At 38.0% G+C, this 22,549-nt stretch overlaps 1 protein-coding gene and 1 pseudogene across 1 annotated transcript in view; both read right to left on the bottom strand.

Annotated features, from left to right (window-relative positions):
* Positions 1 to 22,549, bottom strand: part of MORC1 (MORC family CW-type zinc finger 1) — a 189,148-nt gene that overhangs the window by 92,172 nt on the left and 74,427 nt on the right. The window contains exons 13-14 of the mRNA XM_059388362.1: positions 21,080 to 21,223; positions 18,647 to 18,801 (exon numbers count right to left, since the gene is read on the bottom strand). Coding sequence (XP_059244345.1) covers positions 18,647 to 18,801; positions 21,080 to 21,223 — 299 coding nt within the window. The remainder of the gene's footprint in view (positions 1 to 18,646; positions 18,802 to 21,079; positions 21,224 to 22,549) is intronic.
* LOC132012560 (large ribosomal subunit protein eL21-like) lies at positions 15,945 to 16,439 on the bottom strand (annotated as a pseudogene).

The raw sequence follows: 22,549 nt of genomic DNA, 5'->3' as shown, positions 1-22,549 counted from the left end.
GGGGGGGGGGAGGGGGTCTCCTCCGGCAAAGGGCAACAAAAGCAAAATCTTAACAAAAGAGACTACATCTAACTAAACAACTTCGCACAGCAAAGAAAACCATTAACAAAATGAAAAGGCAACATACTGAATGGTAGAAAATATCCGCAAATGACAAATAGTTAATAAGGGGTTAATATAAAAAAATATTCCACAAAAGACCTCAAAAAGCCAAAGTAATCTTGAAAATAAAACAATGCTGGAGGCATCACAATTCCAGACTTCAAGCTACATTACAAAGCTGTAGTCATAAGACAGTGTAGTACTGACACAAAAAAAGACACACAGATCAATGGAACAAAGCAGAAAACCCAGAAATGGATGCATACTATATGATCAACTAATCTTCAACAAAGCAGGAAAGAATATCCAATGGAAAAGAGACAGTGTCTTCAACAAATGAGTGTTGGGAAAACTGGACAGCAACATGCAGAAGAATGAAACTGGACCACTTTCTTACACCATACACAAAAACAAATTCAAAATGGTTGAAAGGCCTAAATATGAGACAGGAAACCATCAAAATCTTAGAGGAGACACAGGCAGCAAGTTCTTTGACATTGTCCATAGCAACTTCTTACTAGCTATATTACCAGAGGCAAGAAAAACAAAAACAAATGTGAACTTACTGGGACTTGAAGATAAAAACTTATGCATAGTGAAGGAAACAATCAGTAAAACTATAAGAAAGCTTACAGAATGGGAGAAGATATTTGCAAATGACTTCTCAGATAAAGAGTTAACATCCAGAATCTATAAAGAACTTATAAGACTCAATACCCAAAAAACAAATAATCTAATCAAGAAATGGGCAGAAGACATGAACAGACATTTTTCTAAAGAAGACATCCAGATGTCACACATGATTAGGGAAATACAAATCACAACCACAATGAGAGATCATCTCATACCTGTCAGAATGGCTAAAATTAACAACACAGGAAACAAGAGATGTTGGTGAAGATGCAAAGAAAGGGGAACTCTCTTACACAGTTGGTGGGAATGCAAACTTGTACAGCCACTCTGGAAAACAGTATGGAAGTTTCTCAAAAAGTTAAAAATAGAGCTACCCTACAACCTAGCAATTATACTACTAGGTATTTCCCCAAAGGATATAAAAATACTGATTCAAAGGGGCACCTGCATCCTGATGTTTAAAGCATCATTATCAACCATAGCCAAACTATGGAAAGAGCCCAGATGTCCACTGACTGATGGATAAAGAAGATGTGATATTTATATACAATAGAATATTACTCAGCCATAAATTAGAATGAAATCTTGTCATTTGCAACAACATGCATGGAGCTAAAGTGTATTAAGCTAAGTGAACTAAGTCAGTCAGAAAAAGACAAATACCATATGACTTCACTCATACATGGAATTTAAGAAATAAAACAGATGAACACAAGGGAAGAGGAAAAAAAAAAAAAGAGAGGGAAGCAAACCACAGGAGACTTAACTATAGAGAACAAACAGGGTTGCTCTAGAGGAAGTGGGCGGCAGATGGGCTAAATGGATGACGGGGACTAAGGAGGTCACTTGTGATGAGCACCAGGTGTTATATATAAGTGATGAATAACTAAATTTTACTTTTGAAGTCAATATTACACTATACATTAACTAACTAGAATTTAAATTAAACAAAACAAAAATCTATAAAGAACTCACTCAGTTCAATATCAAAAGAAAAAACCAATCCAATTAAAAAATGGGTAGATGACTTAAATACACATTTCTCCAAAAAAACAGATACAGCCAACAGACAAATGAAAAGATGCTCAACATCGCTAACAATTAAGGAAATATAAATCAAAGTCACAATAAGATACCATCTCATAACTGCCAGAAAGACCAGTAATAAAAAGACAAGAAATGACAAGTGTTGGTGAGGATATGGAGAAAAGGGAGCCCTTGTGCAGTGACTGGGAATGCAAAATGATGCATACACTATGGGAAAAGTATGAAGTTTTATCAAAAAACTAATAATAGAACTACCATATGATCTAGCAATAAGACTTCTGGGTATTTACACTAATTCGAAAAGATACATGCATCTCTATGTTCATTACAGCATTATTTACTGTAGCAGGATTTGGAAATGCCCTAAGTGTCCATCAGCAGACAAATGGATAAGATATAATATACATATACAATGAACTACTAAACCAAAAAAAGTATAAAATTCTGTCATTTGTGATAGCCTAGATGGACCTAGATGATAGTAAGCTAAGTGAAAAATATCAGACAGAGAAAGAAAAATACCAGATGATTTCACTTATATGTAGAATCTAAAAAGCTAAACAAAGAAGAAACAAACTTATAAATAGAGAACAATCCGGTAGTTGCCAGGAGGAATGAATAAAATAGGGGAAGAGAATTAAAAAGTATAATCTTCTAGGAGTGCCTGTGTGGCTCAGTCAATTGAATGTCTCTCGATTCTGACTCAGATCATGATCTCAGGGTTGTTGGGCTCTGCACTAAGCAGGGAGGCAGTTTAAGGTTCTCTCTCTCCATCTCCCACTTTCCCTTCCCACCACGCCCTCTCTCTCTAAAATACATAAATGAATCTTTATAAGTAAATAAATAAATGGTGTAAACTTCCAGTTCTAAAATAATAATACATGGGGATACAATTTGCAATATAGGGAATATAGTTAATGATCTGTAACAACTTTGTATGATGACAATTGATAGCTAGATTTATCATGGTGAGCACTTCGTAATATACATAAATGTTGAATCACTATGCTGTACACTTGAACTAATATAATAGTATATGTCCACTACATTTCAATTAAAAAACAATAACAAAATTCATTACCTTTTTAAGATAAAATCTCAAAAAACTAGGTATAGAAGGAATGTACTTCAACACAATGAAGGCCATTATGTCAAGCCCACAGCTAATATCATATTCAGCAGTGAAAAGTTAAATGCTTTTCTTCAAGATCAGGAAAAAGACAAGGATGCCTATCTCCATCACTTCTATTCAACATTATACTGGAAGTCCTAGTTAGAGCAATTAGATAAAAAGAAAAATAAATAGCATCCAAATCAGAAAGGAAGAAGTAAAAAAAAAAAATTCTGGTTTGCAGATACATTACAGTATGTATGGAAAACCTAAAGACTACAACCAAGAAAACTACTAGAACTAATCAACAAATTCAGTAAAGACAAAGGATACAAAAGCAACATACTAAAATCAGTCACATTTCTGCCACTAACAATGAACTGTCCGAAAGAGAAATTAAGAAAGCAAGCTCATTTACAATAATATAAAAAAACAGTAAAATACTTAGGATTAAATTTAACCATGGAGGTAAAATTCCTATATACTGAAAACAATAAGAGACTTATAAAAGAAATTGCAAAGATACCAAATAAATGGAAGGATATCCCACATTCTTGGGTTGGATGAACTAATATTTTTTAAGTGTCCATACTACTCAAGCAATCTATAGAGTCAACACAGAAGTAGTATAAAAAAACAATCTCCAAATTTGTATGGAACCAGAGAATACTCTGAAAAGCCAAAACTATCTTGAAAAAGAAGAAAAAAGCTGGAGGCATCACACTTCCTGATTTCAAAACATATTACAAAGCGATAGCAATTAAAACAGTATGATGATGGCATACAAACAGACAGGATACTGTTGTATCACAACAGAGACCAACAGGATAAAATAGAAAGTCCAGAAATAAACCCACTCATATATGGTCAACTAATCTTTGGCAAGGGCACCAAGAACACACAATTGAGGAAAGGACAATCTCTTCAATATTGGATATCCACATGCAAAAATATGAAACTGGGCTCTATCTTATATCACATATAAAATATGGATATCCAAAATTGGATATCCACATGCAAAAATATGAAACTGGGCTCTATCTTATATCACATATAAAAATTAACTCAAAATGGATTAAAGTCTTAAAAATAAGTCCTGAAACTGTAAAACTCGTAGAATAAAACATAGGGGAAAAGCTTCTTGACACAGGTCTATTTTGTATACAACACCAAAAGCACAGGTAAGGAAAGTAAACAAACAATAACAACAAACAAAAATCAAACAAAAAACAAGTGGGACTACATCAAACCGAAAAGCTTCTTCACAGCAAAAAAACCAATCAACAGAATGAAAAGGCAACATACAGGAGGAGGAAAATATTTGCAAACCATCTATTGATAAAGGCTTAATATCTAAAATATGCACAGAACTCACACAAGTCAATAGCAAAAACAAAAAACATAACACTTACACACTGATAATAAAATGGGCAAAGGACCTGAATAGACGGTTGGCTAAAGGTATATGGAAATGTGCTAATCGGCAGGCAAACGGCAATCAAAAGCACAATATCGCCCCACACCTGTCAGAATGGGTATTATCAAAAAGAGAAGAGATAACAAGTGCAGATAAGGATATGGAGAAAAGGAAACCCTCACACACTGTTGGTGGGAATGTAAATTGATACAACCATTATGGAAAACAGTATGGAGGTTTCTCAAAATATTAAAAATAGAACTACTATATGACCCAGAAATCCCACCTCTGGATATACATCTGAAGGAAATGAAATCAGTATCTCATAGAGGTATCTGCACTTTCATGTTCACTACAGCACTACTGAGAATAGCCAACATACAGAAACATGTCCATTGATGGATGAATGGTTAAAGAAAATATGGTTAGATAATGGAATATTATCTAGCCATAAAAAGTTGAGCATCCTGCCATCTGCAACATGATTGAACTTAAAAACCATTATCCTAAGTGAAAAGCCAGAGAAAAACAAACACTGTATGGTATCATTCATATGTAGATATCTAAAAAAAAATTAAAGTTGAGCTCATAGAAAGTAGAATGGTGGTTGCCAGTAGCTGTGGGGTAGGGAAAATGGGGTAATGTTAGTCAAAGGGTACAAGCTTTCAGTAATAAGGTGAGTAAGTTCTGAGGACCTAATGTATGCCATGACAACTATGATTAGTATTGTATACTTGTAATTTGCTAAGAGAACAGATCTTAAGCATTCTACCTTCAAACACATGCAAAAGGATACCTGTGTGAGGGGAAGGATTGTTGATTAATTTGATTGTGGTAAATATTTCACAATGTATAGGTATATGTATATGTATATACATATCAAATCATCATGTTGTATATTTTAAGTTTATACAATTCTTTTTGTCAATTATATCTTAATAAAGCTGGAAAAAAATTCTTGCTCTAGTCTGGAAAGGAATAGTAAAATTAATAATCATTCATGATATTAAGTTGGCTCTGGCTAATAGTGTGGTATATAATTATGGACATTTGGTTATATATGTGTCCTTAATAACTGATGTTTTTGTTAATGTTTTGCTAATGTCTTGATGAAGATTTTTAAATTGTCCTTTTATCTAGGCATTAAAAGAGGTGAAATTTCCAAAATTTGAAAAGTACTTGATTTTTAAAGATACATCTTAATACTTGTATTTTAAAATACATCTTAATACACATACTTATAAAGGCTACTATGTAGATAACCCAAACTTTATTAATTTCAAAATTATATTAATATCATAAAGGTATTCTTATCTAAAAATTCAATTTATTTTGTAAACAAGAAATGACTGCAAGCACACAGACAATATTCAAAATTATAAAAGAATACCTATCTTGAGATTTGTGCTTGAATAATCAACAAGCTTGTTAAATTGAATAATCAGGGATTAGTGAACACAGAATTAAAGTCCTAATTTCTAGACGAGTATCTGAGAACTGAAAATTTAATTTACTGCTAGCTATGTACAGAGTACTTTATTCAGGAGATTCCAAATGTTTAAATTAATCTGATTAATTTTTCAGGAGACTTTTAAAACTCAGAAAAAATAATGGGAATTGGTGCAGTAACTTACTAAATATTTGCCAAACACCAGTAACTAAAAGAGCAGTTCACAAAGACTCTGCCTCTTAAAAGGAAGAGAAATGCAACACCTTCCTAGATGTCAGTTTCACATCTATTCATAGAATGTACAGAGACATCCAGGGAATCAATTAGCCAAGAGAAGAAGTAATAAAACTCAGTAATAAACTACCAAAGCAAAGCTTTGATGGTTTCAATCAAAATAAGGAAGGTTACAACAGTTACAAAATCAAAGCACCAGGAAAACTGTAAGATGAAGGTACTTAAATCAGGTCCCCAACTTTAGGTAGTTCTGCAACTAAATAGATGACTATATTCTATTTTTAAAGATCTCCTGAGATAGAAATTACATATCCCTTCTCAGCGGTTTTTAAGTCATGCCTCCTGCTCTGTTGAAATTGTCCTGTTTATCATTACCCCTCATTCTTAGCCAAGCCAGACATCAGACCCTTCCTAAGCTGATCCATGTGGGATCACTGATCATTTATATTCATGCTGGAGTCGCTGAGATAGGGGTGGCAAACTGGTTTCAACCAACATGCCAACCCCAATCAGTTCATAATGAGACCTGTATACTCTTGCGGAGGACTGTGAAGCCAAAGGCCACTAATGAGAGAGAGCTGCCATGGCGGCTTTAGAGTGTCAGCAGGGCACCTGATGACAGCTGCTACATAACCACTTGCCCAAAGACAGCAAAGCAAGAGGTCTTCATTGCTAGTGAAGCTGCCCCCCCCTTTTTTTTAATTTTCTGATTTTAATATTAGTCTGACATAGCGTTAGTAACCATGCTGCACTGAACATGTAATGGTACAATCTGAATCATGATTTGTTAAATATTATACCCCACACCCCCAGAATACTTAAGCTGGTCATAAAGTTAACTGTGTAAGTAAGTACATAAGCATAATCAGTTACAGACAGCCTCTTGTATAAATTGCTGTTTAGCAATACACAAACTGCCTCAAAGATGTATGCTTACAGGTAGACATTCAGTTATATCAATAAAACAGCATGTCCTGAAAGTATGGGCACATTTTAAAACATTTTAAGACAATTCTGTTAACCATAATAGTCCCACAGTATGACTGAGTAATAAGAACCACCTACTTTAAAAGCAAAAAATTTAATCAGTATAGTGCATGATTGATTCAACATAGTTCCTAGGGAACAGACCTCCATAGTTTCCCTTGGCTCCCGGGTGGGGCAGAGTGGGTTGTGCAAGTCTCACTCCACCAGGATGGTCAGTGGCAGAAGTAGGTGGCAGCCATGGCCAGAATGTTTTCATGTCACTCTGCTATGAGCACAGAAGGCTCCAGGACAGAGCTCCAGGAATCTGAGGAATTGGTCCAAGTGCCTGGAAGTGTCAACTTCATTACCTCACCTGGCAACATAGCATCATTTTCTCTTGTTCTGTCTCAGTGGTTTCCCATGAGAAGCTTCATAAGCTACACACACACACACACACACACACACACAGTTCAGAACCACTAACCACCCCCCTACCTGAGAAAATAACATGACAAAAAAATTAATTGAATTCAATAGCACTCCTATGTGATTCTAGATTTTACTATCCAAACTACATCTATATATACTGGAAAAACTGTAGCATATGCATATGTAAGGTATAATGCCATTTTAGACAATTATTGGTAGACACGGATTTGAAGATTCCAAACCATACTCTAGAAACCTTTAGGGCTACATGGCTCCCAGCTCAGAAACATGACATTGTGTGTGCTGGACCCTAGAAGGAAGAGGGTTAGGGGCCTCATTGACAACAAGCCTTCAGAAACAAAACTGACAAATGTTAGGTTTCTTTTGTGTCTTCCCTCAGGAAGAAAGAACTTTCACTTTCTCTTTTTAGATTATATTCTTATTTAATAATTTTCACTGCTTTTCTTTTCATACACTCAACTTTTCTAATTCCCTCTATAGTGGGGAAATTAAAATTAGACATAATAATCTAATCTAAAGCATAGTGCTAGAGTCCTGTGTTGTTATGGGCAATTGCCTAGCCAACCAGCTCACTCTCTCAAATACCTGGGTTAGCAAAGTTTATCTTTCTACCACGATATCCTTTGCTCAGACATACACAAAGCCCACCGACCTAAGGTCCTCAGAGATGTAAAGATTCAAAGTTACTTTTTTTTTCTTTTCTCATTTCCCTGACTTTACTCAGTGGCACGTTCACAGTGGGGATAGGGGTAGAGACACCAAGATTGGGCCTGATCTGTCCTGGAGTGCTGCGGGCAGCAAACACCATGCAATACAGACAGGAGGGGGCTCAGAGGGAGCTTAGTGGCTCCAGCAGAAACCTGTGTACCAGGGAGGACGCAGTGAGTACCTAGGTCCCCCAGCCCCCTAATACTGGGCTGAGGTTGAGGGGTGGGGTGGGGGGGGCACAAAGTGTCTTCTCCAGAAGGGCCAAGTGGCCAAGTCCTTACCCAGGGCATAGGCCCACAGGGAAGGCTGTGGGACACCCTGGATGTAGAGCTGTGCTACTCTTCCTTTTCCCTTCTGGTGAAGGAAAGGAAGGTTCTGGGCTAGGCCAAGAAGCTTCCTGTCCTGCCCCTTCTTGTCTTCCACTAATCAGAATGGTGAGGTCTGCTTGACAATGAAGCCTTGCTTTGCAAGTATCTTCATGATGGTGGCAATATTCTTACAGTCATCAGTGCCTGTGTGTTTCAGGCTGATGCCCTTGTTCATATCTAGAAGTCCATTACTGGGCCGGCAGCCCATGGTGAAGCTGTAAGCCTTTTTCAGATCAACCCGCTGCTTGAAGTAATCTGCCACTGGCAAGCCCAAGTACTAGCACTGGCCCAAGAGCAAGACTTTCAGGCCCCAGTCTCCAGAGGAGACAAAAATTGACCTGATGTTTAGATGACCCTCTCCAACACTTGCCAACCATCCACCATGACTTGAATAATCCCAATGAGCTCTTGACAGAACAGATGTATTCTGTGCTGGACATGATTCACGTGCTGTGTATGTATTCTGGGCTGGATGTGATCAATCTTCATGGTTTGACCATTTAACTTCAGGATGGGGAGCACGATGATTTCCTCCATGCACTCTAACCCTGGCCAATGCAACCTACTTTTTTTGTTAACAACATATGTTTAATGCTGGCTGCACTGTTTTAAATTCATGAAGATGAAACCTACTCTTCTTTACTCAATAAAGGTGCACATAAGCAGACTAACAGAGTTTTGAGGTCTTGCTCCTGGTATGGCAAGGGAAATCAGACTGGAAGAATAAGAGTGTATTTAATTCCAGACAAAAGACGGCCACCAGGCTTTTTAATACTTTATTTGCAATATAAGTAAGATCCTCTGAGATATTTTAGCATGAAAATTCATTGTAGATGTAAAAAATGTCATTATCATGATAATAATACAAGTGCAGTCAGAAAGAAAAGGAAGCATAACCACTGTCGATGGTGATAATTTCAATTACCAGGTGAAAGCAGTATAAATGGATAAAATCTAAGAATGTGATTTTTTTAGAACAGAAACCAATTCAGTGAACTCCTGAACCATCCTGCTATTTGCTGAAAACTGACATGAAGTAATGATTTTAAACATATTTATTTATACATATTTATTTAAAACATATTTATGTCCTATAAGTCAGGTAAATGTCTTTATCATTTTTGTTGTTTTAATTGGATCTCTAATCAAGCTTTTACTCAATACAAGTTTTCTGGGCATCTGGGTGGCTCAATGGATTAAAGCCTCTGCCTCTGGCTCAGGTCATGATTCTAGGGTCCTGGGGTCAAGTCCTGCATCGGGCTCCCTGCTCAGTGGGGAGTCTGTTTCTCCCTCTGCCTCTCTCTCTCTCTCTGTCTTTGTCTCTCATGAATAAATAAAACCTTTTAAAAAAATACAAGTTTATTATTTTTTTAATCAGTATAGAGCTCTATGTTGTTTCTGTCAAATGGTTAAATACAAACTAGCATAGGTGACCAAATGGAAGATGAAAAAAGTTTTTCTGTACAGAAGTCTTAGAGCTAATAAATGATAAAAATATGATAGAAATACAAGATTTGGAACTCCTAAGGGATCTGAGCACTGACCATTAACTGCTCATATTAAAAGAGAGAGAATCAGACAATCTGATGGTAGAACACAATACTACCTATGAAGCATCTTGACAAAAAACAAATGAAAAAACTCCAAGTCTGAATTTGGTCAAGCTGCTAGATTCTACTCATTTGCAGAAAAATCAATAGAGGGATGCCTGGGTGGCTCAGTTGGTTAAGCAGCTTCCTTTGGCTCAGGTCATGATCCCAATGTTCTGGGATCAAGTCCCACATCAGGTTCCTAGCTTGGCAGGAAGCCTGCTTCTCCCTCTGCCTCTGCCTGCCGCTCTGCCTGTGCTCGCTCGTGCGGTCTCTCTCTCTCGGACAAGTAAATAAAATCTTAAAAAAAAAAAAAAAAGAAAAATCAACAGAATGAAGAAAGCTGTTAAACCCCATCCAGGAAGGCAGTTAGCAAAATTTAGAGCATGTAGAAACTGAAACAACCAGTCCAGTTTTCCTACAATTAAATTGCAGGGGAAAACAAGGGAGAAAAAGAAAAGTGGGGATGGGTAAAAAGGACCATGAATTATATTGTGATGGGAAATAATTAGAAATTGTATTAAGGAAGTATTGATAGTTGTTTAGGTGTTATATCTGTATTGTGATTATGTTTTTAAACAGAGTTCTTTCTTTTATAAAGTCAGAAAATAGGCAGAAGACATGAACAGACACTTCTCCAAAGAAGACAAATGGCTCAGAGACACATGAAAAAATGTTCATCATTAGCCATCAGGGAGATTCAAATCAAGACCACACTGAGATAACAGTTAGAATGGCCAAAATTAGTAAGACAGTAAACAAGTGATGGAGAGGATGTGGAGAAAGGGGAACCCTCTTACACTGTCAGTGGGATGCAAGTTGGGGCAGCCACTTTGGAAATCAGTGTGGAAACTCCTTAAGAAATTAAAAATAGAGCTTCCCTATGACCTGTAATTGCGCTACTGGGTATTTACCCCAAAGATACAGATGTAGCGAAAAGAAAGGTCATCCATACCCCAATATTCATAGCAGCAATGGCCACAATCGCCAAACTGTGGAAAGAGCCAAGATGCCCTTCAACAGACAAAAAGATAAAGAAGATATGGTCCATATATACAATGGAATATTACGCCTCCATCAGAAAGGATGAAAACCCACTATATCAAAATGGGCAGGACTGGAGATAATGCTGAGTGAAGTAAGTCAAGCAGAAAGAGCCAATTATTGTGGTTTTTACTTGTAGAGCATAAGCAATAACATGGAGGACATTAGGAGAAGGAAAGGAAAAGTGAATTGAGGGAAATCAGAGGGGGAGATAGAGCAGGAGAGACTGTGGAGTCTGAGAAACTAACTGAGAGTTTTGGAGGGAAAGGTGGTGGAGGGATGGGTGAGCCCGGTGGTGGGTATTAAGGAGGGCATGTATTGCATGGAGCACTGGGTGTGGTGCATAAACAATGAGTCTCGGATCGCTGAAAAAATTAAATTAAAAAAATTAAAAACTAAAAAAGACATGATAAATATATTTGACATACAATGTCTGGAATTTTCTTCATAATCTAGTTGTTGAGGAGTAGGAGGAATATAGATGATACCAGTTTGACCAGGAGTTGATAACTGTTGAGATTGGATGATAGATTTATGAGTTTCATTATAATATTCTCTTTAATTCTAATTTCACAAATTCCCATATATATTAGTTTGCTAGGGCTGCCAATAACAACAACAAAATCCAGACTGGGTGGTGTAAATGATGGAAATTTATTTCCTCACATCATCTTTTCTCTGCAGACACCCATCCATAGACTCTCTGTCCAAATTTCCTCTCCTTATAAGGACACTAGTCAGACTGGATTAGGGCTCACTCTATGGCCTCTTTTTTTTTTTTTTTTTCAAGATTTTTATTTATTTGACAGGGATCACAAGTAGGCAGAGAGGCAGGCAGAGAGAGGAAGGGGGGCAGGCTCCCCACTGAGCAGGGAGCCTGATGCAGGGCTCAATCCCAGGACCCCAGGATCATGACCTGAGCTAAAGGCAGAGGCCTTAAGGCAGAGGGGATCCATCCAGGCACCCCTCTAATGGCCTCATTTTAACTTAATCACCTTTTCAAAGGCCCCAAATACAGTCAGATCCTGAAGTATTAGGGGTTTGGACTAAAACATAAGAATTCTGGGGAAACAATACAGTCCATTAATACCAAAATGAAAAATTTCAAAATGAAACATAACATATAAGCAGCACCTGGATGGCTCATTAAGTGTCTGACTTCTGCTCAGGTCATTATCTCAGGTTCCTGGGATGGAGCCTTGGGTCAGGGCTCCATGCTCAGTGGAGAGTCTGCTTCTCTGTCTGTCTCTGTCCTCACCCCCACCCCCAGCTAATGCTCTCTTTCCCTCCCCCTTATATAAATAAATAAACTCTTTTAAAATAACATATAATATTGAAAATATATTTTTTAGGGACACCTGGGTGGCTCAGTGGGTTAAGCCTCTGCCTTCAGCTCAGGTCATGATCTCAGGGTCCTGAAATCAAGCCCCGCATCAGGCTCTCTGCTCAGCGGGGAGCCTGCTTCCCCCCCCCCCCGCCCCCTCTCTCTGCCTGCCTCTCTGCCTACTTGTGATATCTCTGTCAAATAAATAAATAAAATCTAAAACTATATATATATATATATATATATATAATTGATACATATATATATATATAAAATGAAATAGAATACATAAAATCTGTACCTTGAAAAACTGAATTTAAAAAGAGATACAAATTCTTTCTTTCTTTTATTTTCAGTGTAACAGTATTCATTGTTTTTGCACCACACTCAGTGCTCCATGCAATCCGTGCCCTCTCCAATACCCACCACCTGGTTCCCCCAACTTCCCACCCCTCCGCCCCTTCAAACCCCTCAGACTGTTTTTCAGAGTCCATAGTCTCTCATGGTTCATCTCTCCTTCCAAGTTCCCTCAACTCCCTTCTTCTCTCTAACTCTTTGACTTACATCTCCAAATAAACTTGACTCGTAGTCCCTTTTAATATTTATATAGATCTCCTCACTCAACATGTATCCCTAGCAGAGATGTCCCATTTCATTCTTCTTGTAGTGCCTTTCTGAGATCTTATAGATGGAAACATATCATAAGAGAAACAATATTTGTTGTTGAGTAGCTAATTATAGCTATTAGTGTTATGGATTGAGTGTTTGCAACCCTACTAAATTCATATGTTGAAATTTAATCCCCAGGGTGATGGTATTTGGCTGTGGGGTCGTTGGGAGGTAATTAGGTCATGTGAGTGGAACCCTCATGATGGGATTAGTGCCCTTACAAGAGCCCAGAGAATGAACAAGCTCTCTTTTTACCAGGTGAGAATATAAGAAGGCAGCTGTCTGCAAATGAGAAGACAGCTCTCACCAGAATCCAACCATACTGGGACCCTGATCTTGGACTTCCAGCCTCCAGAACTGTGAGAAATATATTCATGCTGTTTGTTAGCCACCAGATTATAGTATTTTGTTATAGCAGCCCAACCTAAGATGTAAAGCATTATCTATTTTTTTAAAACTATTCCATCTAACAAATACTATCTCTCACTCTCAAAATTATACACAAACTGAGACACTGATGTAAGCGAAATGACAGCCTAACTAGGAACATCTATAATTGATTAATATATTTATCCAGTCTAATAAATATCCAGTATATTCTATCTCAGTGGATGTCAACAGTAGAGGGCCATGTGCTTGATTTTTCTATCCTTTGCAGCAGGATTTATAAGAAATAATAGAGAAAATACTGGCCAAATTTATCTGGAAAAATGGCATATCAGTTAGAAGTCAACAAGAGATTCCTGAAAGTATGGGCCTAATAAGGTGATAGCATTTAATAGGACTAAATGTAGGATTCTAATCTAGGGTCCAAAAATACTGGAAAAGAAAAAAAACATGAGATGTATGGCTTAACAAGAATACATACTAAGAATTTTATTAAGAATTTTAATTGGCAATAAAGACACTGAAAGCCAATAATGTGCTTGCTGAGAGTTAATACATCAGGCTTCAATAGTAGAATACAACAACTTAAGAAGAAAGAGATGATCCCATTTTATTTGAGGCTGGGTTTCCTCTGAAATTTTTGTTTTTACATGACCAGCACACTTCATAAAATATAACATTAAAATGGTGAATATATTTAACCCTCATCAAATGAAAAATAGCAACAGAACTTGGAAATGTTAGAATAAAATAAAACTGAAATGAGAAAGGTTGTCCTCAAATACCTGTCATTTGGAAAGGCTTTATTTAGGCCTATCCTTCATGGCCCCAAGAGGGAAAAATTTTGTTGATCTGGCTAAGGCCCCCTCATCCTTCAGGAAACATCACTTCCTCATGGAGGCCTCTCTGGCTCCAGAGCACTGGCTTCTTCTCTGTTGGGCACAAATCCTACTTCTAATTGTCAAATCGTGTTAGCCTTGCTAGACTGCAGACTCCCAGAGAGGTTGGACTGGTCTGATCTGTTAGTCCTCTAACACTCTGTGCCTATCACAGGTAAATGAATGTAACAACATCTGAGGAACAGATGTGACTCTGCTATGAAAATGTAATTTTTTAATACAATTGTGTAGAGATTCATGGGCTGCCTCAGGAAGTAGCAATTTTTCTCTCACAAGAAACCCTCACCCAGGCTTAAAATGGTGGTCCACTTGCCTGGGGCAGGAGTGGGTGAGGTAGAGGAGATTAAAGCATCAGGGGGGTGACCGGCTTATACGATTTTTAGCTTCCTTGCCCCTCTGAAGCCCTCTTGTTTGAGTTCTGCTAGGAGAGGTATTGTTTATTATGTCCCAGGTTTCCTTTAGCACATCAGCTATATTCTGATCCATTTTAGAAAAGTTTTAGTGATAAATTTCCGTGTAATTGCTTCCTTTCAAATCCAAATTTCATTTGATGGTTTTCTATCTTTTCCTTCTCCTTCTCTCCCTACTCCAAAAAGCTGATGATCAATACTTCTATTTCACTGTAAGGATGCATAAAGCTTCAGGAAATATGTAGCAGACAGTGAGGTGAGGTCAGACTAAAGAGAAATATTTTTGAGGTTCTTAGCATCAACTGTGCCAAACATAAATGCAGATTTGATAAATGACACAAAGTCATTACCTCTCCATTTCCCTTTCTGTGGATTTGATTTTTACAAGGCCTCAATTTTCCATAAAAACAGACCAAATTTATAGCAAATACAGAGACTACATTTTTTATTTATAAAGTAAAAATCTACCCAAATACTTTTCATTAAAACTATGTGCCCTATAATACTGGCTTTTAGAGTATTAGGAAGCATTAGATAACTTTGGTTATTCCTCTGGGAATTAATACACAAAGAACTTGAAAGCCCATCTCCTCAGCACAGTTCCTGAGACTACCAATTCTGACCTTGATTACTTGATTCAGTTCAATAAGAAGTTTTGAGATGAGGCTGTCATGTAAACACACACACATGCTCGCTCTCATTTCTCCACTCACTGATGTCCTTCTTGAGGAATACCTTTTGTAAAAGTACCCCCAGCCAGGAATCAATTCCTAGGCAATTATGAAATTAGGAAAACAATATGGCATTAATAATTAAAATACAAACCTAACAGGTTTTTTTTTTTTTTTTTTTTGCTTTAAATATTTTTTTGGGGGAAAGGATACCATATTTCTACTCAATTAAGAGAAACACTTTTGGGGCACCTCAGTGGCTCAGTCGTTAAGTATCTGCTTCAGCTCACGGCACAATCTAGGGTCCTGGGATCGAGTTCAGCCTTGGGCTCCCTGCTCAGCAGAAGCCTGCTTCTCCCTCTCCCTCTCTCCCTGCTTGTGTTCCCTCTCTCACTGTGCTTTCATCAAATAAATAAAAAAAATCTTTTAAAAAAAAAGAAACATTTTTATAATCTTGAGGTTTTTTTAATTTTCTTTACATTTATCAAGCCACAATTCATAGGGAATGGGTTCTAGCAGTTCAGGCTCCTTTCCATCAGTTCTCACAAAGTGTGCTTCTCTGGCTGGAGCATACTGGTGTTTCCATTGACCCCAAGTACCTTTTTCTTTGGCTTCCTTCTTTTCCTGATCATTTTCCTTTACAGGCTTCAGGAAGCTATTTCGGCTCCTTGAGTGTTCAATATGCTCAACGCACACATTAATTCTCTTGGCAAGAATCTTGCCTTTAACTTGTTTACAACCATGCCAACAGCATGCTGAGTAACCTTATAGACTCTTTCAGTGTTGCCATGGTAACATTTGTGGAGCATTCTTCTTTGAACAGTGCCCATTCCCCTGAGGTCCCCAATATCATATTTCTTATAGATTTGAATGTATGTGGCCAAAGGAACACCACCATGTTTTCTACAAGGCCTAGAGAACACAGCGGGTACTTCTCCTCTTTCTCTTTGTGTTGGTCATTTTGGCGATTTACTAGAAAATGACAGTTCTGGACAAAAGGCCAAACCTAACTTACTTTTGAATCCCAGAACATCCACTGAGAAGTTTCTGAAAAAAATTAGGTTGAGATAGGGCTGGGGAGTTACACAGAGGGGAGGAAGCAGACAAGGGTGGAAAGTTCAGTTGTTAGGAGAAGCAAACCCACCAGGAACAGGGGCTTCAAGAGAGCTCTCCCCAGAACAGAACTCACTAACACTGTTCTGGGGAAGTTGGGCCAGATGGAGATGGATCCTATCACCTTTAAGTTTCATGCCTCTTTCTGAGGTTATTCCTTATTGCAAGGATGAGCAAGACAAGGAAGAGATTACAGAGAAAACATGAGAATGGAGAAGGCACACAACTTTGAAAGGCTTAATGTTTTTTCTTTTTGTACTATGTCATGCTAGCATTTCAAGACCAGAAAGTAAATCCTTGATTTAGATCTTCTTCTGATAATCCTCTGCTTTCTACAGCTTTAAGCATGACCTGCCAAATAAGGTACTCACTCCTACATTTAGTATAACTTCAGACATGTCTATGAGAAAAAAATACATGTGGAAAAAGTATGTCTACGCTAAGCAAATATTACATGGATATACTCTTCAGAGCTTCTCAAACTCAGTTGTGCCTACAGATTACTAGAGATGTTGCTGACATGCTGAGTGTAGGCCAGCAGGTCTGATATGCTGCATTTCTAACAAGCTCTCAGGTGATGCTGTTGTTGCTCACTCTAAGTACGTTTTAGACCAGGAAAAGAAAACCCAGCTTTGGCAGGAAATCTGTGCCCGCACCTTCATTCCCACTCCCCTTCTTCTCCCCTGAGTTCCTGTACACTTTCCTGTTTCACTACTGTAAGAAAATTTCAGCACTGAGCTAAGTGAGTACAAAAGAAAAGAAAATATTCTAAAATCACGACTTCAAGTAGAGCAGTAAGATTTTTAAGTTGCCTCAAGGGTAGAGACATAATTTTTGATATGCATGAATTATACATACTTCATGCAAATCATTGAACACAGTAGCCTATTTCTTTCCATAAATGAAGCCCTATGTCTGCATAACTTAAAGGAAGTTTATTTCATTAATGCACAGCACACCATCTCATTGTTCAGGTATCTCTGGAGAGTGAAGTGGTCTGAATAAGCCAAATTTTCCAGATAACTAAAGTTTATCTTAAGTTTCTGAATATATGGGCACCCTGCTCAGCTGGGAGTCTGCTTCTCCCTCTCCCTCTGCTCCACCCCACTGCTCACGCATTCACACTCTCTCTCATAAGTAAATAAATAAAAATTTAGAAAGGGGGGTGTGCCTGAGTGGCGCAGTCAGTTGAGTATCTACTTTCAGCTCAGATCATGACCCCAGAGTCCTAGGATCGAATCCCGCATCAGGCTCCCTGTCAGCTGGAAGCCTGCTTCTCCCTCTCCCTCTGCAACTCCCCCCTGCTCACAGGCTTGCACACTCTCTCAGAAATAAATAAATCAGATTTTTTTTAAGTTTCCAAATATATTTGTTTCTGTGATTTTTAATCAAAATTTTCATTAACATATCCTAGACTTGTTAGTCTTATAAAACAAGGTTTATCACATATCCACAATTATCCAAGGTCAACAATGATTCTGCTATGGCATGACACAACAATGCTACGGGAGCTTCTCAGTCTGTGTGGACATAAGTGCTCCTTCCCACACAGCAGAGTCTTAGAGTGGCCCCCTAGGCCTTCTTCAAGTAGACTTCTGCTTCCTTCCTCTATGATCAGCTTTCTGCTGACTGCCCTCCTCTTATAGTTTTTAATCTGCTGCTATATTTTTCACATAATATTCTGGGAAAGATTCTGAGACTCACTCCCCTCTCATCTCTCTTACTTATTATCATCTTTTAAAGATTTTATTTATTTATTTGAGAGAGCACAAGAGGGGCAGAGGTAGAGGGACAAACAGACTCCCCACTGAGAAGGGAGACCAATGTGGGACTCAACCCCAGGACCCTAGAATCATGACCTGAGCCAACAGCAGACCTCAACCAACTGAGCCACCCAGGCACCCCAATATTATTATTTTTATAAATAAAAGGAACTCTCTTTCAGGGCTTTGGGCTACCAGTTGCCTAAATCAGTGCAATCATTCCAGCTTAAAAAAATCACACAAGATGACTCCCAATTAAGTATCTCTTACTATTTACTACTGAATACTCACTGATCCCAGTGTCCTTACAGTACTGGACTAAGTACTGTCCCATGACTCTTAGAAGATGATTATACTCTCGGACATTGAGAAATTCCTGCTTATTATGGGATGGCTCCATGATCTCCAAGGGTATATTAACAATTCCAACCACACCTGCACCAAGTCTGGAAGAATAAATAAATACAGAAGTAAATTCTATGAAATTTAGCTAAGGAAAAAGGAAAAGCAAATATACCACGGTCTTTTGAAATCAGTTTTTTTTGTTTTGTTTTGTTATTTTTTTTTTTAACAAATAACTTGATTCACTTGGTCTGGACCACGGCAAAGTTTAACAAGTTAAAACTGTCTTTTGTTATATAAATCTATGGTAATCCTCAGTATGTGTGGTCTCATAATAAAAAAATCTTTTAATGAACACTGTTACTTAATTAATATGACTCCTTTCCCTAACTGAAACCTTCCATGGGAATCAGTGGGAAAAGGAAGCCTTTTAGCATTAGATACCACTAACAAGGCTTTGCTGAAATAAACTGACATGACCCTCTTAGTGATCTGGCCAGAGAGTCACTTTCTCCATCCTCATTTCATCTGTCAGATTGGATTTTTCTTCATCATTTCAGAGGTCTGTGGGGTGCTTAGTGAATTCTGCTAAAGGAACGTAAGGGCTAGATTATTCCAGAAAGCAACAGGTATATGCCTGAGTCTGATGGATAAATTCAATCTTTTTTTCAGATTTTCAGCAGCTTATGAAGTATGTAACTGGGATATTTCCACTTAGTGACAGAATATTCTGGTTATTTTCCATGTTTTAGGAAAGAACATCCAGTTGTCTAGCTCTCCCAACTCCCCTTGGCAAAACACACAGACCAAGTCTTCCTGATGTGGAGCCGCCTATGATGTTTTCCAATACTTTCCTCTTCCACCCTGCCCTCCCTTCACTATTCATTCTCTAAGTCTATGTCTGGGCATCATTTCTTCCAGGAAGCCTGACTCAACTTCCTGCAGTTCAGCTGATTACCCCTCCCAATGCTCTTTCTGCATATATTAAGTAAGCCTCTAGCACATATTATCCTCTAGAATCCATCCATCCATCCATCCATAGCACCTGGCCCTATTCCAGGAACCAGGAATGTAATATTAAGCAAGAAAAACAAGGTCCCTCCTTATAAAGTTTCTCTTCTATTGAAGAATAATTGGCAGTATGAGTGACCAGATCATTTCAGATGGTGATAAACCAAGCAGGTCCTGTAACATGTGAAGGTGGTAAGGTAGAGGGGCTGGTGAGAGGGGCTAATGTTAATTAGACAGTCTGGGAATCCCCTCCTACAGAGGGGATTTTAGAGTTGGTGCTTAACTAACATGCCAGGATGAGAAGTAGGGAGACCTGAGGACAGAAGGTTCAAGGCAGGGGGAGGGCAGGCACCATGCAGTAAGGCAGGAGCAAGCTTAGGATATATGAGAGATAGGAAGCTATGGTGTTAGGAGACGGCTTGAAAGTGTGGGCAGGGCAGGGGCTGTCCCTGAGCCAGGCAGAGGCCAGATCACAGGAAAACCGTGGTAACCAATTCTATCTGACATGCAGTGGGGTTTTAAGCAAGAGAGTAATTTTTTTTAAAAGATCATTCTTGCTGATGCCATAGAATATAAAAATATACGTATTCATATACTTGTCCCTTTCCCTGGACTGTAAGTTTCTTAGCAGAGGGCAGCAGGCATTCACCGTCTTGTCTGCAGAACTTGGTGCCGTGCCTGGTGCATGACCCCGCAAGATGAGAGCTTGCTGAATGAGCAAATGAATTCCTCGAGAGTGAGACAGAAGATGAAAAATGTTCCCCTGAGCCATTCTACTAGTCACAATTATTGTGTTTGAGCCCTGCACCATTTTACAGGTCACAATTTTCCTGTTTCACTCTCTACATAATTCATGAAAACAGCTCCTGGAGTTTCAGCCCATCAGGAAAGCACCAGAACGTGTTACTCCGGAAGCCAAGTAGGCTGGAGAGTGTTAATAATACACGCTCACAAAGGTAACTGGCAAGAACTCACACATGTAAGGGTTGCACAAAATGTTAACAGGGTTGCTTTACAAGACTACGGATTTTTCTTTCCTAAATTTTCTTTATTATGCTTGTATCATTTTTAAATTGGTGAAATATTAAGAACCTAACCTGAGTAGATGGTGCAAGGAATGGTAAAACATCAGGTTGCTCAGGAAATGTATTGAAAAAATGTCCCGAAGTATGATTTTGCCCTAGGACAGGCATGAAGCTCTGCTGATATTATAAATTAGGCAGATTAGTGCCTGCATATTGATGGGAAGGGTGAACAGAGGACATGACACCTGCTCCTATTATGATTAATCACTCATCTAACTCCACAGACAGAATCTTACTGCAGCCTCCCTCATCCTGTCTATGCCTCTGAGAACAAAAACATACTTACAAGGACTTCAGTTTCAACTGTGGACCCACTTTCTCATGCATTTTGATCAGGCGGCTATTACTGTAAATGAACATCCCAGCTTGGCTTCGATTTTCTATGTTCACTCCAAAGAACAAGCAGAGTGTCCTTGCTTTTTTTAATTCTCTGGCATTATATTTAGAAAAATAAAAAAAAAAGTTTTTAGTAAATAAAAATATACAATTTACAGGCTGCCCATAATTAAACTGTGACAGTGAAAATCAATAGAACTATATATAAAATACCCAGGAGTTTTGTAAAACCTATTTGGTACCCTCAGCATCTCTGTAGAGCCTAGTACTTTGTATAAACATGATGGTCATACCCGTCAAACACCAGCAGTCTTTGATTAAGAAACAGGTTTGCCAACCTCAAATTATAAGAACTAGAAAATTCCAAAAGATTCTTGAAATGTTACACAGTCTTATATGTATATATGCTGCTGAATTTTTGAAAAATGTTGATTTGACTCTTTTAAATTTAGGTATTTTTAACACTGGATGTGATTTCTAACTTTCAGCATGTCCTCAGGCCTCTCAATATCCTATATGGATTGGAATGTGCAAAAGATATTCTGTGGCTTTCTCTCTTTCTCCAAAATCAAAGGTAAATCAAAGTTAATAAGGCAAGTTTACAAGGGCAACAGACATGAGCTCTTGTTCTTCTGACTCTGTCCTGCTATCTTGTGTTGTATATGACTTTTCTATAAAAGTGTAAAAACAGAAATCAAGACACAGCAGAATATGTTAGAAACAACCGTAGTAATAGGAGTCTGCTTGGAGCCATGAAAAGCGCCTGGATATAAGAATCAGAAAGACAGAGCTGGGTTCAAACATAAGCTCATCTCTGTAATAACCATGTGACTAAGAATGAGTCACTTTAACTCTCTGTCTGATCTGAAAAATTGGAAAAATGCACACCCTGCCATTTGGGATGTCATGAGGACTGGAAAAGAGAATGTTAAGTATAAACCTGGAACAGAGTAGGTGCCTCACCAATGCTATTTTCCTTTTCCTATCAAGAATGGTACCCAGTATAATCCTTCCCCTCCACTCATCTTGTAGCTCTCCTCATTCCACAAAAACAGCCTTTTCTTTTCAAATTTATGATAACATGCCATTATGACTGACCTAATATACTTACTGGATTGGTTAAATACATCTATCATTAATGGGCTAAGAAAAAGTCCTAGTAGTTCTATGTAGATAGGATATACAGAATACATTAGACTTTGTAAGGAAATTACTGACTTGGATTAATATAGTATCTATTTTTTAAGCACATACATGTTGGGTCAAATGTATACAAATCACACTTTTTCCCAAAAATGTATGCTCCATATTAAATCCTTACTCTTCAATAAAAAAGAATACTGACTATGTAAAGGACCCCAAAACAGGGTGTTATAGGATATTATGTAATCACTCTACAAAAGTAAATAATATTGATTGC

The sequence above is a fragment of the Mustela nigripes genome, chromosome 2 (genome assembly GCF_022355385.1).
Source record: "Mustela nigripes isolate SB6536 chromosome 2, MUSNIG.SB6536, whole genome shotgun sequence".
In the NCBI taxonomy this organism is placed as follows: domain Eukaryota; kingdom Metazoa; phylum Chordata; class Mammalia; order Carnivora; family Mustelidae; genus Mustela; species Mustela nigripes.
The sequence above is the reverse complement of the archived record's forward strand: the minus strand, read 5'-3'. Positions and strand labels throughout refer to the sequence as shown.